The 13,958-nt window shown below is 35.3% G+C and overlaps 1 protein-coding gene across 1 annotated transcript in view; it reads right to left on the bottom strand.

Moving 5' to 3' along the window:
- Positions 1-9,078: 9,078 nt before the first annotated feature.
- The window catches only part of KHDRBS3 (KH RNA binding domain containing, signal transduction associated 3), an 84,834-nt gene continuing 79,954 nt past the window's right edge, over positions 9,079-13,958 (bottom strand). Inside the window, exons 8-9 of the mRNA XM_062504114.1 lie at positions 12,465-12,523; positions 9,079-9,170 (exon numbers count right to left, since the gene is read on the bottom strand). Coding sequence (XP_062360098.1) covers positions 9,079-9,170; positions 12,465-12,523 — 151 coding nt within the window. The remainder of the gene's footprint in view (positions 9,171-12,464; positions 12,524-13,958) is intronic.

The following is a 13,958-nucleotide window of genomic DNA, read 5'->3' as shown; positions in this document are numbered from 1 at the left end:
AAATGGAATTCACCCCTGAGAATGAAAGGAATTTTGAACATCTTAACTCTCACATATTACTAGTATTACTAGTCTGAAAATCAGTTAAAGAATGTAACTGAGAATTATGATACAACAGTCATTGATCCAGGACTCTCAAGCCCAGACACAGTTATTAGATCATTCAATCTAGCTGCTACGTAGGAAAACCAAGAGAAGCCCATTCTTTTCATGTAGCTTGCTGCTGTGGTTAATCACTCTCATTTGAGCCTAATTCCTCATTTAAGACTGCAGGGTTTTTACTCAGCATTAGTTCTTACTTTTTTTTCACTACTAGATTAGAGTAATTTAGTACTTATTATTTTCTCCCTGTGCGAGCAATTATAAAGCATAATCAAGCTTTTTAAGTCTCTCACAGTAAGATATCACCTTCTGTCCTTTGAATTATTCTTCTGAAGGGCCCTTACCGAAACCGTTAAATTATGTACACATGCCTATAAATATTATTCAGTACACAAAGTGACCTTTCAAAGGAATATTGATTGTGGCATTTACGAAACTTGTACGCTTATATCTTTGAAGCGTATCACCAAAAATTAGTGCTGCTGTTCCTACTATGTGAGGAATTTCAATGCCAGACCAGTTACATAAAGGCAGAGGAAAAAAAATAAAGTTATTACACACCATAACTGTGACTTGTGTTTATCTTGCCCCTCTGGACCAGGATATATCACTTCAACTTCCTAACATTAAATACGTTTAAACTGAGTGTGTGTGGGGGGGGGGGGGGTTGAATAAAAAATCAGCACCTACTGCACAGCTTCCCAAGATAGCTTAGGGAAGAAATGTTCTAGAACATGGTGGCTTTTCTCTCCAATTCCAGATTTTGAAATCCAAATTATCTTTTAGTATTTAGCCTTCTTTTTAACAACCACTTATCAGTTTCCTGTTGTGTAACAGTTTTATATTAATTTTTACATTTTCATTTCCTCAAGCCCACAAATAATCTAATAAGGTAAATGTGTTTCACCATCAAACACACCAAAAAATTTTGCACAATCCGTTATGCATTCATCCTGTAGCTCATTCAGGAGAACTGCCTGAGGATCAGCTCTGCTTTCTTGACTTATTAATTCTGTCAGTCTTAGAGTGATCCTATTTCTGATATATTAAAAAAATAGTCTTAAAGTGAATAAAGAAAAAAACCAAACACACTTTTCTTATTAGTAAGCTGTATGAGAAAATCATCATTGGAGTATTTTAAATATCTAAGGGAATTTTCTGTTCAAACTTCTATTTGAAGTTAGAGCCTCAAGTGCTGTAAAATATTGAAACTATGCATGGTATATGCTCGAATTTTGAAAGCAGGTTTTTGCAGTCTTATTAGTTTCTTATAATTGAGATTGGCTGAGTTGGTCAGAGCATGGTGCTGGTAACACCAAGGTGGTGGGGTCAGTCTCTGTAGGGGCCATTTACTTAACAGCTGGGCTTGATCCTTGTGGGTCCCTTCCAACTCTTTCTGTGAATCTGTAAGCTTCTACTAAGAAGATTAAGGTCAGCTTTCACATGTGGATAATTCTGGTAATCAACATCAGTCAGATGATTTCCAGTACGCATGCAGGCAGAAGTCTATATAGCCTTACTTGATTTCAAACTGTAATTAATGATCTTGAAAGGTCTATTGAATTTTCTAAATAGTAAAGATTTATATTACAATATAAACATGGCAAAATGATTTAGCAAAAGCCCAGAGTCCATGAATACAGGTCTGGCAGTAATCCTGCAGCAATCTCACTGTCTGAGGCAAAAACATCTTTATCCATGGTTTTCTGAACTGGCAATTGCACTTTCAGAAGAATTAACTAAAGGAGAAATGTATTTTCTTTTTCTTTTCTTCTTAAATATCCTAATAAGAATAGTTAATTTTGAGATGTAGTCTACATATCTTCTTTCAGTAAGAAAGACAACAGCTACCCCCACACTAAGAAAATTCAGCTCTTTACAGAGGAATGAAAACAAGGCAGGTATTCAAATGAATAAAAAGTGTTTCATCCCCCTGAGATGTTTAGGACATCAGGATCTTTGTGTTGATCTTCATAACCAGATCAACAGCAAGAGCACTGACTCTTTCACCACTGAAGGCAAAAAACTTGAGTTCCTGGGTTACTGCTTGAGTGAGCATTTGGAGCAGTTTACTATGTTTTGTCTAAGAGAGAGAAAAAAAAAAAATCACTCTGTGGAGGTCAGTAAAAGACCTCAAAACTTCCCATTTTTTTGCAAAGGGGCCAGAATTTTGCTTCTGGCGAAAACTTTTTTTGTTCTAAATTTCAGTAAGAACATGAAGATAAAATTCTTTTGCTGTTTCATGGCAAATGGTTCTAAGCATAAAGGACGGGTTTAGTATTTAGCTTTGCAAAAGCAGAAACTATACTCCAAGGACTGATTTCTATTTGATTTTTCTCTGTGTAATAAGAGCAGAAACTTGTTTAGTCAGGACTTCTGGCTCAGTGGCTATCTTGAATAAACATGAGATTTTTTTGATTACTCCATATATAAATTCCTGATAAATTCTGTCATAAACCTTTACTAAATATAAATTATTTTAATATGTTTCAAGTATATCTTTGACCAAAAAGTGAAAATGTCCATTAAGTTTTATTTCCTAATGTCCTATCTTTAGGAGTGTCACACTTTTTTAATACCTTCCCACTGATTGGGAAAAACACATAAAAAAGGACTATACAGCAAAGCAGCTTTATTTCAGCCCTTGGCTACAGCTTAAACATCTTTAAAATTTGGGTTTGCCAGAGATGTTCACTTGACTTGAAATCATGTGGAAAGCCTGCCTGAAGACAAGGGTAAATGCACAATGAAGTATCTGAGGCTGCACAAACATTTATCTTCACAATATCTGCTTTAATACTAAATACCTTCAATAATTTCCATTACCAAAGGGGTTTTTCTCCCCATTAAACAAATGCAGCTGTCTCAGACAAAACTGCTGAGCTTGTGAAAGTAATTCTCAGTCCCTTCATCCAATTAGTCTTTTTCAAAAAGTTATAAAGTCAAAGACATTTGAATTCTTGGTGTGCATTTACTTCAGCTGCCAGCAATGCTGGTGTTCTTGGGCACTGGCAACCTGGAAATTCTACAAATTTGGCCTTTTAGCACACATTTGTGAACTTACTACAGAAATCCAATTATAAAACAGTTTTAAAAATATTGCAAAATCTGTGTGGGGAAATTGGAGCAGAACCACTCAAGAAAATATTTGATTTTATTTATACTAAATCATTATACATGCATTTTAAGTTGAGCTTTGCATTCCAATCTTTAAATTTTCACTTCCTTCTTTACCAGAAGGATTAAGTTCCAACATGAACTGTATGTTCTTAAACATCACTTAGAAAAATATCTGACCTCAAAATTTGTTCTAATTCATAGTCATGGAACAAACATCTTTTCATAGATTTATTATATACCTCATCGTGGGGTCATCCCCAAAAGAGCAGACAAAATGGGAAAGGCTATGATGCAGACTGGACAACTCATTTGAAGCAGCAGGCTCATGTCCTTGCTCAAAACCTTTGAAGTAAATTGATGTCACCTAGAACTGGCACCTGGGAACAGATCATCAGGACTGTTCCAGTGTCCCACAGGCTGCAGGCATGCTCTTGAAGTGAGTGACAAATGAGACCCAGATTTCACTCAAAACACAAACACAAGAACTCAAATTTTTACCTAGTGATGATAAAACCCAGCAGAAATAGAGCCACAGGTTCAGAGAATGGTTTGGGTTGGAAGTCCAGGTTGCAAAGGCCAGAGACAGCCAGTCCTTAAACTCTTAGTGAAACAAAGCAAAGTACTTGTAACCCCGAGCTGGATGGCCACAGCCAGCCCACTTTGACCAGACCCCAGTAGTTCCTGTTAGGCCACTCAACAATCAGACAAAACCCCAGGAAAGCCACATTTGCTAGATAGCCTTGAGAGTCATAAGTCATACTAGTGAAATATTTTAGCATTGCCATTCAGCAGCCCTGCTGTTCATGAGTCCAGAGTGGAAGGTGATACTTCACTCCTTGAATAGTTCATACCAGTCCTCAAATGAGCTTGTGCTCGTTGTCCTGGTGTCCAAATTACAGAAAGTGAAATTGCATTCTGCTTATCTAAATTCCCCACACAGTATCTATATAGTTTACAGTTTTTATACTTGGCCTGCATTTAAAATGTCATGTGCTGTTCCACACCAGAGGCTCCTGTCTGTCAGTCTGAAGGAATCATTATTCTACATCTCTTGTGCTTATTCAAAGAAGTTTTTTTTCTTGATTATGCTTTCACTTATTTAAATAAATACTATTGCTGGCTATAGAAAACAGTTTAGAAATGCAGTTTTACTACAGTGAGAGATGAAGGCAGGGAAAACCCTTCCAGATGGTGAGATTAACTGACAGGCTCACCTTAAATATTCAGAGGTTAAAAATACACTTTTTAATGCTCAGTTTTCTAAAGTGTACTAAAAATTGCCTTACTCTAGATAATTTGATGGGTGCCACAGTTAATAGGAAATCTTATTTTTATCCACATCCCCACAACTTCAAAGCTATTTTTCAGTAGTCAGTATGTAGAATTAGAAGTTATGAAAACCTGTTGAAGAAGCAGCATTTTAGTGTGAAACTGACAATTGGTATTGTTTATGTTCAAAGCAGCAACAACACAGAACCAAATTATGCTTTTGAAGAAAAATACATCTGTGATGGAACCATAATTGATGAATGGGGCATACATATTCTGCAAGCAGTATTTGTGAAAAAGAACACAGGAAAATAAATTATCAGAACTTTATTTCTGTTACAAATTATCACATTCACAATTAATATAAAACAGAAAGCACTGAGGAAACATGACTGTTGGATACAAGATTTATCAAGGTGTAAAAGCCTCATCCAAGACTACTACTAGAAAACCTGTGACTGCATATTAGAGAAAAGGTTTCTATGCATCAAACACCAAGTGAAAGAGAATAAGCAGCAGAATAAGGAATTACTCCTTATTGATATAATAATTGACAGGGATTAAACACCTTCTTGTTATACAAGTTTTTGAAGGAAATGGAAGTTGGAGCATTACGTCTACCAAAGAGTCTTGTCTGGAGCAGATTTGTTTACAATTAGCTATTAAGAAAAGCTTCAGCAGAAAACACCAGTCTTCATTTCAACTTATCCATGTTGTTCATACATTAGACAAGCTATTTCCAAAAGCATTTAAGTTCTAGTCATGAGACTTCACACACTCTCTTACACTTGCTGCATAAGGCTAAAAGGAGTCACTAAAGAACGGGAGGTTGCGTTATTGCTTTGTAACATGAACTTAGATGGAAATTCTTTATTGAGCTCCAAATAAAACATTGTTGCATCACTATACAGTTAAGAGTTTCAATATACAATTAGTTTAAAAAGTGTATGCTGTTATACACTTTAAGGCCTTCATACAAGAAATGCTGAGCAGGATTTTCATACTCTTGTCTTGTCTGAGCACACGGGTAAGTACAGTGCTCTAAGCAGTCCATAATTAACATGGCAGAAGTTCCTGAAAAAGAGCAAAATACACTTTATTTGTATGTGTCTTCAGACTAGAGATCATGAATTCTCTGAAGCCTGTCAGACTGCAAGTAGAAGCAGACAAGTATGCATATAATAAACATATGTAGACCTAGAAAAGCACTGCAGAAACTGCCATCATTGAAATTCAGTGGAAATTTTACAGAAAGATTCAATAAAGGCAAATTAGTGACATGACTAATTATGACTATTAACATTATTTTTTTTAACAGTAACGTACAGTAACAGTCCAGTGTTACAGTGTAGAACTCTACTAGAGAAAACACTTCTAAATTTGTCACAATGGAAGAAAGGCTGCCTTCTACATTGGCTTTTTTTCATGTCGAGGTGTTTTTAGATTATTTTTATGTCTGCTCAAAATCCAATGGATTTAATTTAAGAGATTACTCTACAGAAATAAAATACCCACAAGAAGAATGCAACAGCAGAACAATGCTAGTGCATATTATTTGAGGAAATGCCAAGAAAAGTTTTCCACTACAAAAAAAAATTGGAAGAATATCCAATTCCATTTGTTTGAACAGGTGTAGTTTATTGTGCACACATAGGACATGAGAATTGATCCAACAGTTTTCTTTTAAGATGCACGAAAACACATTTTGTTTGGAGAAATAAGATGTATCAATGTAGAGCAATGGAAGAAGGAAGACTTAATTAATATGGTAATCATTAAATGGTGCACTTAGAGTCTCTACTATCAGGGAGACACAGTTTTCCAACCCAAAGGGAATCTAAAACAATTTAAGGTTTTCTAGGACTTCAGCGTAAAGTGGCAAAGAATCACACATGCTGATCACACATTCATCCTCCACACTGGAGGCAGTAAGAAAATATGGCATTAAATAAAAGAGAGCTGGATAAACAATACAGAACACTGAATCCACTTCCGATTCACTTATTTATCTACTAGCCACCCTTGCTACTAGGCATTTTAGTTTCAACCCCTGAAGTTCCATTCTGTCTACTTAATATAATACATGATGTTTGCAGATGAACACTTCCTATGTAATTCATCATATTATGTGATTTAGGATGTGACCAGAAGGAGAGATTGAACCAATTGTTATAAATATTTGCAAAAGATATTTATATATTCAGTTTTGCCACAGCAATTTTAGCAGCTGGTATTAAATCTTTGCCCTCTGAGCACCAAAGGGGAGAAATCTTCTTCAAGCTCTCCCACTCTTGGAGTCCTTTGATTTAAGCCCTTAAAATGGTCAAAACAGTTCTAAAGCCATTTTGTAGGTACAAAAGGTTCCTTCAGTCTGTGATAGCAGCCTCTTAAATTTACTGCAGTACACAGAGGCAGTGCAACTTATGCAATATTTCACAGCATAGAGCTCTACTTATCTGAGCCCTGCCAACTAAAAGCACTGAGATCATGAGGTTAGCAGGAAGAACTACCATTTCAAGTAGAAAAAAAATATCTGTTTTTATTTAAAATGTACACCATCTAAGCATAAATACAGTTAAATTATTTCTTACTTTATATATTGAATTGACCAAAAACAGTAGAGCCAGCTATTCTTTAGCTAATGTTTCTTAATGGATTTGTTCTCCTTCAATTAATGCCATAAATCAGTCTGCTACTTGTGTAGAAATGCTTGACTTTGAAAATCAGTTTACAGAATGTATTTTTCATATTTTAGACAAGTTTGCTGACCAGATTAGAGTTCTAAATTCCTATTTGAAAGCAGCAAATTATATTCAGTTTCTTTAGCTTCCACTTTCCAATCAAACACTTAACTGTTTGAGATGCTCTCAAAGTCACGTACACTCTTTAATAAACTGCCAGGAGAGTGTCCACATACTGTGACATCTTACGGTCCCGATTAATGAAAGTTTAAAACTATTACTTTTCCAACCAGAATTGAACACAGACAGTGACACCTAACTTAAAGCTTTGTGCAGAATTAAGACCCTGATCTACAGTTCCATTATCTATCTAATAACTTCACAGATGAGTAAAGATACCTACCAAAGCATCAGAAGATTAGGGTTTTTGTTCTTTTGGCTGTCCAAGGAGGTGAGTTTCCTGACAAGAGAGAAAAAAAAAAGATTTTTTTTTTTTTTTACTAAATCTTGAAGAGTTTCAAATAAAAACTAACGAAAACGACATAAATCAAACTATAAGTGGTAAAAACAATGCTTAAAAAAAGCTTTAGATAACATTTGCAATGTTTAAGTTACTAGAATTTGTGGAAAAATAATATATTACAAACTGTTGGTTATGAGGTTTTACAGTTGTTTAATAGGGAATAGTTTGTCCAAATTTAACTAGCTAAGCTAAGGCTTTTTAGATGACTAATACAAATTAACGTTTTAAAGTGAGAATTTAGGTGTCCTCACAAGCTTTCCTACATTCTAAAATGAAACTTTCTAAGTTGTAGCCTCCCTGTTTTTATTGGTTATATTAAGATAACTTAAGTGAGATTAAAATCTTATTTGATTTATTTACCTTTGCAAATGAAGACCGTTTTAAGGGTTACACATCCTCTGCCTCTGACGAAAGCGACCTCAATTAGTCAAGTCAGAAAGTCTTTAAAAGCTTTGTGTTTATTGCTTCCAGCACGGAGCGAGGTGGTCATTAACGTACCAAAATTCTCATAAAAATTCCAAAGTTGCACTAGTGAAAAAATGCTCAACAAAGTGAAAACTAGTCACATCTTTTTCCAGAAAATTCATTTGCTATTTTAAACCATTTTTTTTTAACAAAAGTATTTTGATTTAATGTGGCACTCAAGCAGATCCATACCATTTGGATATTTTAAACAGCATTTATATCTATTGTGAGTATATAGAGAGATACATTTAGGTTTAAACCATTTTGTTTTAAAAGAAGTTGCACAGTGTTTAATATAAGCCTTTTATGCTGATCACTGTTAAACACTTCTCCCTGTTTACTACTATTTATGAAGTTTTATTATAAGATAAAGCATAAAATTAATCTCACACACACTGATTTTCTTTCAAAAGTTTATTTAGTATCAAGCAAGGGTAAAACTTTGCTTAACACTACAGAACATTTCAAGACTTGAGTTACAAAATACCACATTATTCGCATTTGTAGTTTGCTTCCCTTTTTACGCATGTTTGCAAAGAGAAAATCTAGCAAATGGCTGAAAATAAAAGCTAAAAACTAAACTGTTGAAAACCTTTAAAATAAAAGGTTACGCTTATGTTAAAAAGAATGGACTAATGTATTTAGTAAACCTATTTTTTGTTTAACACTAGTTAATCAAAGGTTATTTTTTGATCACCTATTTTTTCAAACACAGTTTGGAAATAACAAAGTTCCTTGTTTTACATATCTTTCTGTCCAGGTTGTTCTTTCAACAAAATGTTTTAAGTTCAGTCCATCCATTCAGATTTTTTTTATGCACTTTGAGTTAATAAAAAGGGATTGTTCATAGAAAAAATTACTTTGAACAGTATACAGGACTGGTGGAGATTGGGTATTTCACAACATCAGACAGTACAATCAGTATCTGGCATATGGCTGGTCTCTGTAGACTCCTTTTGTTGTCCTTGCAGAAGGTGTCTTGTGTCGTGAGTTGGTCCATTCTTCTTGCCCTACAAGGAAAGAAAATATGGTCAGAGCCCTTGCAACATTCCCAGATGCAGAACTCAATTTTCTTATCTGTGAATCGAACAGCCACATTCTGTTTATAGAAACCAAGGTGTACAAGTCTAACACTTGAAACAAGAAATCTGGGTACAGCACATTTATCTGAGCTATCCCACAGGGATTTCTCAGCACATAGGAACAGGGAACGTGACAGGCTAATGGCAAAAATATTTATGTCTCTGGAAATTCAGCTGGACCTGCTCGTTGCAAATGCACAGAAATGTCAGCTCCCGTAGCAGACATACCAATAATTGCAATGAGATGAAATGAGTGGAAGGTATGAATTATGTATAAGGAAATAAGCTGCCCTCAGAAATAAGTTTCTTTGCATCAGTGCCAATTTAGGCCTAATTCAAACAAGCAAACCAAGCCTCAAGTATCACTACAAACACCTTTGGCTTTTAACATCCTAGGGCAAATATTCCATCCCTCTGGAGGTAAACATACACCTCCTATGAAATGCAAGAAATAGGAGAGCAGATTATTAAAAATATATTAAAAGGACAAGGAGCATTGGTTGTTTGAATATTGGCTATAAAACAAGTTTGTAAAAAAGCTTGTGCTATATTTAATGATTCATAATCCTACCACGTTTAATGGTAACAAATATTTTAAAAAAGCAGCAAAAATTATTATCCTAAATGAGAGTCAGACCTAGTATGCCAGGCAGTTGCAAAAGGAAAAATTTAGGATTAAACACAGAGTATAAGGAAACTGAGTACTTAGGTACACCTGAATGATGTAAATAAATCAGAGTACTATGTCACATCTGAGAGAACAAAAAAATAAAAAAGCACCACAAAAAATATCCCCAAAAGGAAACACAGCTTAAAACAGTGATGTGTTTCCATACTTATTTTTGCAGATCTGCCCTGCCCTAAATGAACAGGTGCTCCAGTGAACCCAATGCAATCCAGAAACTAAAATGGAACCCAAATGTATGGTAGAATAAAACATAGACATCACTTTGTCTTTCTAAGACATTAAAAAAAACAAAAAAAAAAAAAACCCTCAAAAACCCCCTGCACTTTGAACGCTGAGGTAACTTGCTCTGACAAGAGATATCTGAAATTAGATGACAAGGATCCCATATGTCAAGGCTTCAGTTTCACAGTCCCTTGGCAGAAGCCTCATCCTAACTACTTTTTAATAATGTAGATGGCTGCCTGCAGGGTCCAGGCTATAAATCGTCCCCAGGGGGTCAGGACATCTGCCTAGGTGGTGATAGGAACAGGTTCAAATTCGGTGTAAGGCAGAAAGAATTAAACTTTCATCTCAGGACATTTCCATGGGCATCTGGCAACAACCTCTTGTGCTTCTTCATCACACAGAAAACAAGACTTACATTGAAAAAAAGACTCTGAGCCTAACAGTATGGGCAGCTGAGCAGTAGAAATTAAAAACATCCTAGCTTTTAAACACTAGTGCAAGAATTGTTTAAATGAGAAGTGTTGGCTACAATTTAAGGGGAATACCAACTGCTTGAAAAAGAACAAGTCAGCAGGGGAAAGAGTTATCTTATTGTTTCTCAGTTTTCATTTTGGTGCTGTTCAGGGCTCCAAATCCTAAAACCACTGATATTCTTCCTACATCCTCTCAACTGTCACCTGAGTTTCCCAGAGGAAAAGTTCAGATACCTCCTGAGAAATCTCTTCCCAGCCAGCACTAGACAAGTACCTACTCACTAGGCAGTGTTTCTTATTTTGAGGCATCTAAAGTTCTTTACATATAGTGAAGATGGTCATTAATCTCTAACTGTGCTTTTAAGGGATATACTTAAGAAATGAAGTGTCTAACTATTTATATGTGCAAAAACTACAGTGGCTGCAACCCAAAATCATTCTTGAAGGTATTTATAGTCTTTCTCTCAACTTGAATAAATACATCACTTAATATTCTGAGTACGGATGCTTTGATAAATAGAAAACCAATTTTAAATGCAAAAGCAGTGAAAAATCCATATTTTCAACCTTAAATACTGCAATCAATATCTCTCCCTGTCAGTCTACCTACATTAAGCAGTTTCATATATTTTTTCCCCCATCAATTTTGCATTAATGAAATAGTCTTAGAAATACCAGGTTTATAATGGCAAACAGTTTATTTTAATGCTGAAATAAAGATTTAAGCTATATATCTATCAACACAAACTGAAAGTGCTGGGGGACAGAGGAATTACAAGTGGCCTCTTCTTTTGAAGAACTGCCTTTCTCCTTAAGCAAAGTAATTAGTTTAAGCAGATACATTGGGCAAACTACTGCATTAGGTGCATCCATCACAACTTAAGGTCATTTTAGTTCAAAACAGAAAGCACCTCCACCACATGGAGTTAAAGAAACAGACCTCAGAAAATTTCAAGCAGACCTCTAGTTCTTGAAGCATTCAGGACTCAGAATCACAACTTTTACACAGGTTACTAAAAACCCTTCAAACATTTGAGATTTGAGAGACCTAGATTGCATTTCTCTGATCTCTATCCACAGACTTGACATTTACCCCTTAAGAAAAGGTGCCTTATAAAAGCTTTATGCTGCTAACCTGTAACAGAGTTCTTTAATTAAACCTGTCACTACCAGACCTCCATATATATATATATATAAAGTGATCTTTAGAACTGGCATATGTTTTTTTTTTTTGCTTCATTATGCAATGTTTTGTCTCTATACAGAGTAACCTGCTGCCCTCATGTCTATAAGCTACCTGAAGTACTTCCCTAACCTTTACATAATGACTCCCTGCTTGATTTCTCAAGACTGATGCATGAAAATGAACTAAAACAAAAGGACCATACAAGGCTAAAACACACTCAATTAGGCCCTAATTCAGCTGGGAGCTTCAGCAGATTCCTACCTTGTACCAAGTCTCAATGCAAGCTGCGCCACACCAGAAGTATTTGCTTTTGGTGGCCAAAAGATCTGGGGAAAAGGTCCCCCAACCACATTTTCTTCCTTAAATCTCACTGAATGTGACATGAAAAGGCTGAGTGTATCATGATTTAAGTTTTATTTCCTCAACTTCTGTGGTTTTAGTTTCCCATGACTACATTAGCTAATGGACCACAGAGGGCATTTTTCTCAGTAAGCACACGAGGAGCTTTGTGACATCTCAGGAATCCCTGAGCAGCCATTACCTGCTGCTGGACTAAGCCTTGCCTCATGGAAATTACCCTTTCATTACATATATATATGTTTTTTTTCAAGAGTCTACTGTGCAGGGATTGAGCTCACAAAGCCACTCACCATAGGAGTCGTAGGTGTCTTCACTCAGTCCATGGCCATAGTCGTAGTAATCTGCTCCACTGCGGGGCAGGAGGGGTGTGGAGAGAGCAAGAAAGAAAACATGACAAGAAATACTTATTACAAGTTCTAAATCTGAAAAGAAAGCTTAAAGGATATAGGACATGCCCTAAGAAAGGTAAGTATCCATGTGAGAGAGACAACTGACATCCTGCTTGTTTATTAATTAGAAACTATATTTAATTTAATTTAGAATTTCTTTTTTTTCATCACTGGGCTACTCATCCACATTATAAATGTCGATGTGGGAATTTTCCATTTAAAATTATAGTTGGGGAGGTTAAAGATCTTAAAAGTGTGAATGAAAAAAAAGGAGATGTAGGCACTGAACCAATTTATTTCTCTTATGAATGCCTTTCAATTGCCTTCTGCTACCTAGAATTTAATTTTATAACTTCAAATTCACTGATAAGAATGCAATAAAGGGCAAACTATTTGTTGATTGGAGGGTTATACAGGTGCTGTGTGTGCCGAAGTTCCAGTGTCTTCAAAACAAGACAGAACAACACAAATATAAAGGCTATCATTTTAACAGGAAGAAATGAAAATAGGAAAAAAAAAAAGCTGTATTAAAAGCTGACATCTGTAGTTGTTAGAATTCAAAAGTGTGCATGAATACCATAATCACGGCCTAAAACAGTCCTCCATTTCATAATGGTTTTTATATCTGTATTAAGACCCCTAAATGGAAACTGAAGAACAACCTTTGTTACACATAATTCCATTATGCTTTCATATTTCATGCAACTCTAGCTACATGCAGTCTTTTACACAGGATATGAAAAGCAAATGCCTAAATAATTCTTTTCTTTCTAACCACAACCAGACTCAGGGCTGACAATATTTGGAAAATACTGTATGAAATGATGCTACCAGATCAGTAGACTCAAACTTTTTACTTCCCTTAAAGGATTTATTCTGCAAGGAAAGACCTTTTCATAGAATCACCTCCTGAGTGAGAAGGAAATCACTAATATATGATCACTAGCAAGTAATTACTGATATTGACAAAATGTTCCTAACATTAGAGTGATTGCTAACAAAATAAACACCAGAGTGAAAATAAACAATTTATAGCCTTTACATGAATTAGTAGGTGAAGGATTTATATAAAACAAGCAACATATCACAATTACTTCTGAACTGACAAAAGACTTTGTTGCACTTGAGTTGCTTTTTGGGTTTTAGTTTGGGTTTCTTTATTTATTTTTCCCTTAAAATTTTAAACCCCTCAAAATAACTAGGCTAGAAAAAAAAAAATACTGTTTTGGTGTGTGCAAATGCTTATCTAAAAAGCCTGGATGAGTACTTTTCATTGCTGCTATAATGCTTCCTAAACAAAAATGCAACCAACTGCACTTTGAAGACCCACAAAGAATTCCTCCACAAAACCTTTCCTCTATGGTTTCTCAGGTGATGAAGACCCCATAATTACAG

This window comes from Cinclus cinclus, chromosome 1 (assembly GCF_963662255.1).
Source record: "Cinclus cinclus chromosome 1, bCinCin1.1, whole genome shotgun sequence".
Taxonomy (NCBI): domain Eukaryota; kingdom Metazoa; phylum Chordata; class Aves; order Passeriformes; family Cinclidae; genus Cinclus; species Cinclus cinclus.
The sequence above is the reverse complement of the archived record's forward strand: the minus strand, read 5'-3'. Positions and strand labels throughout refer to the sequence as shown.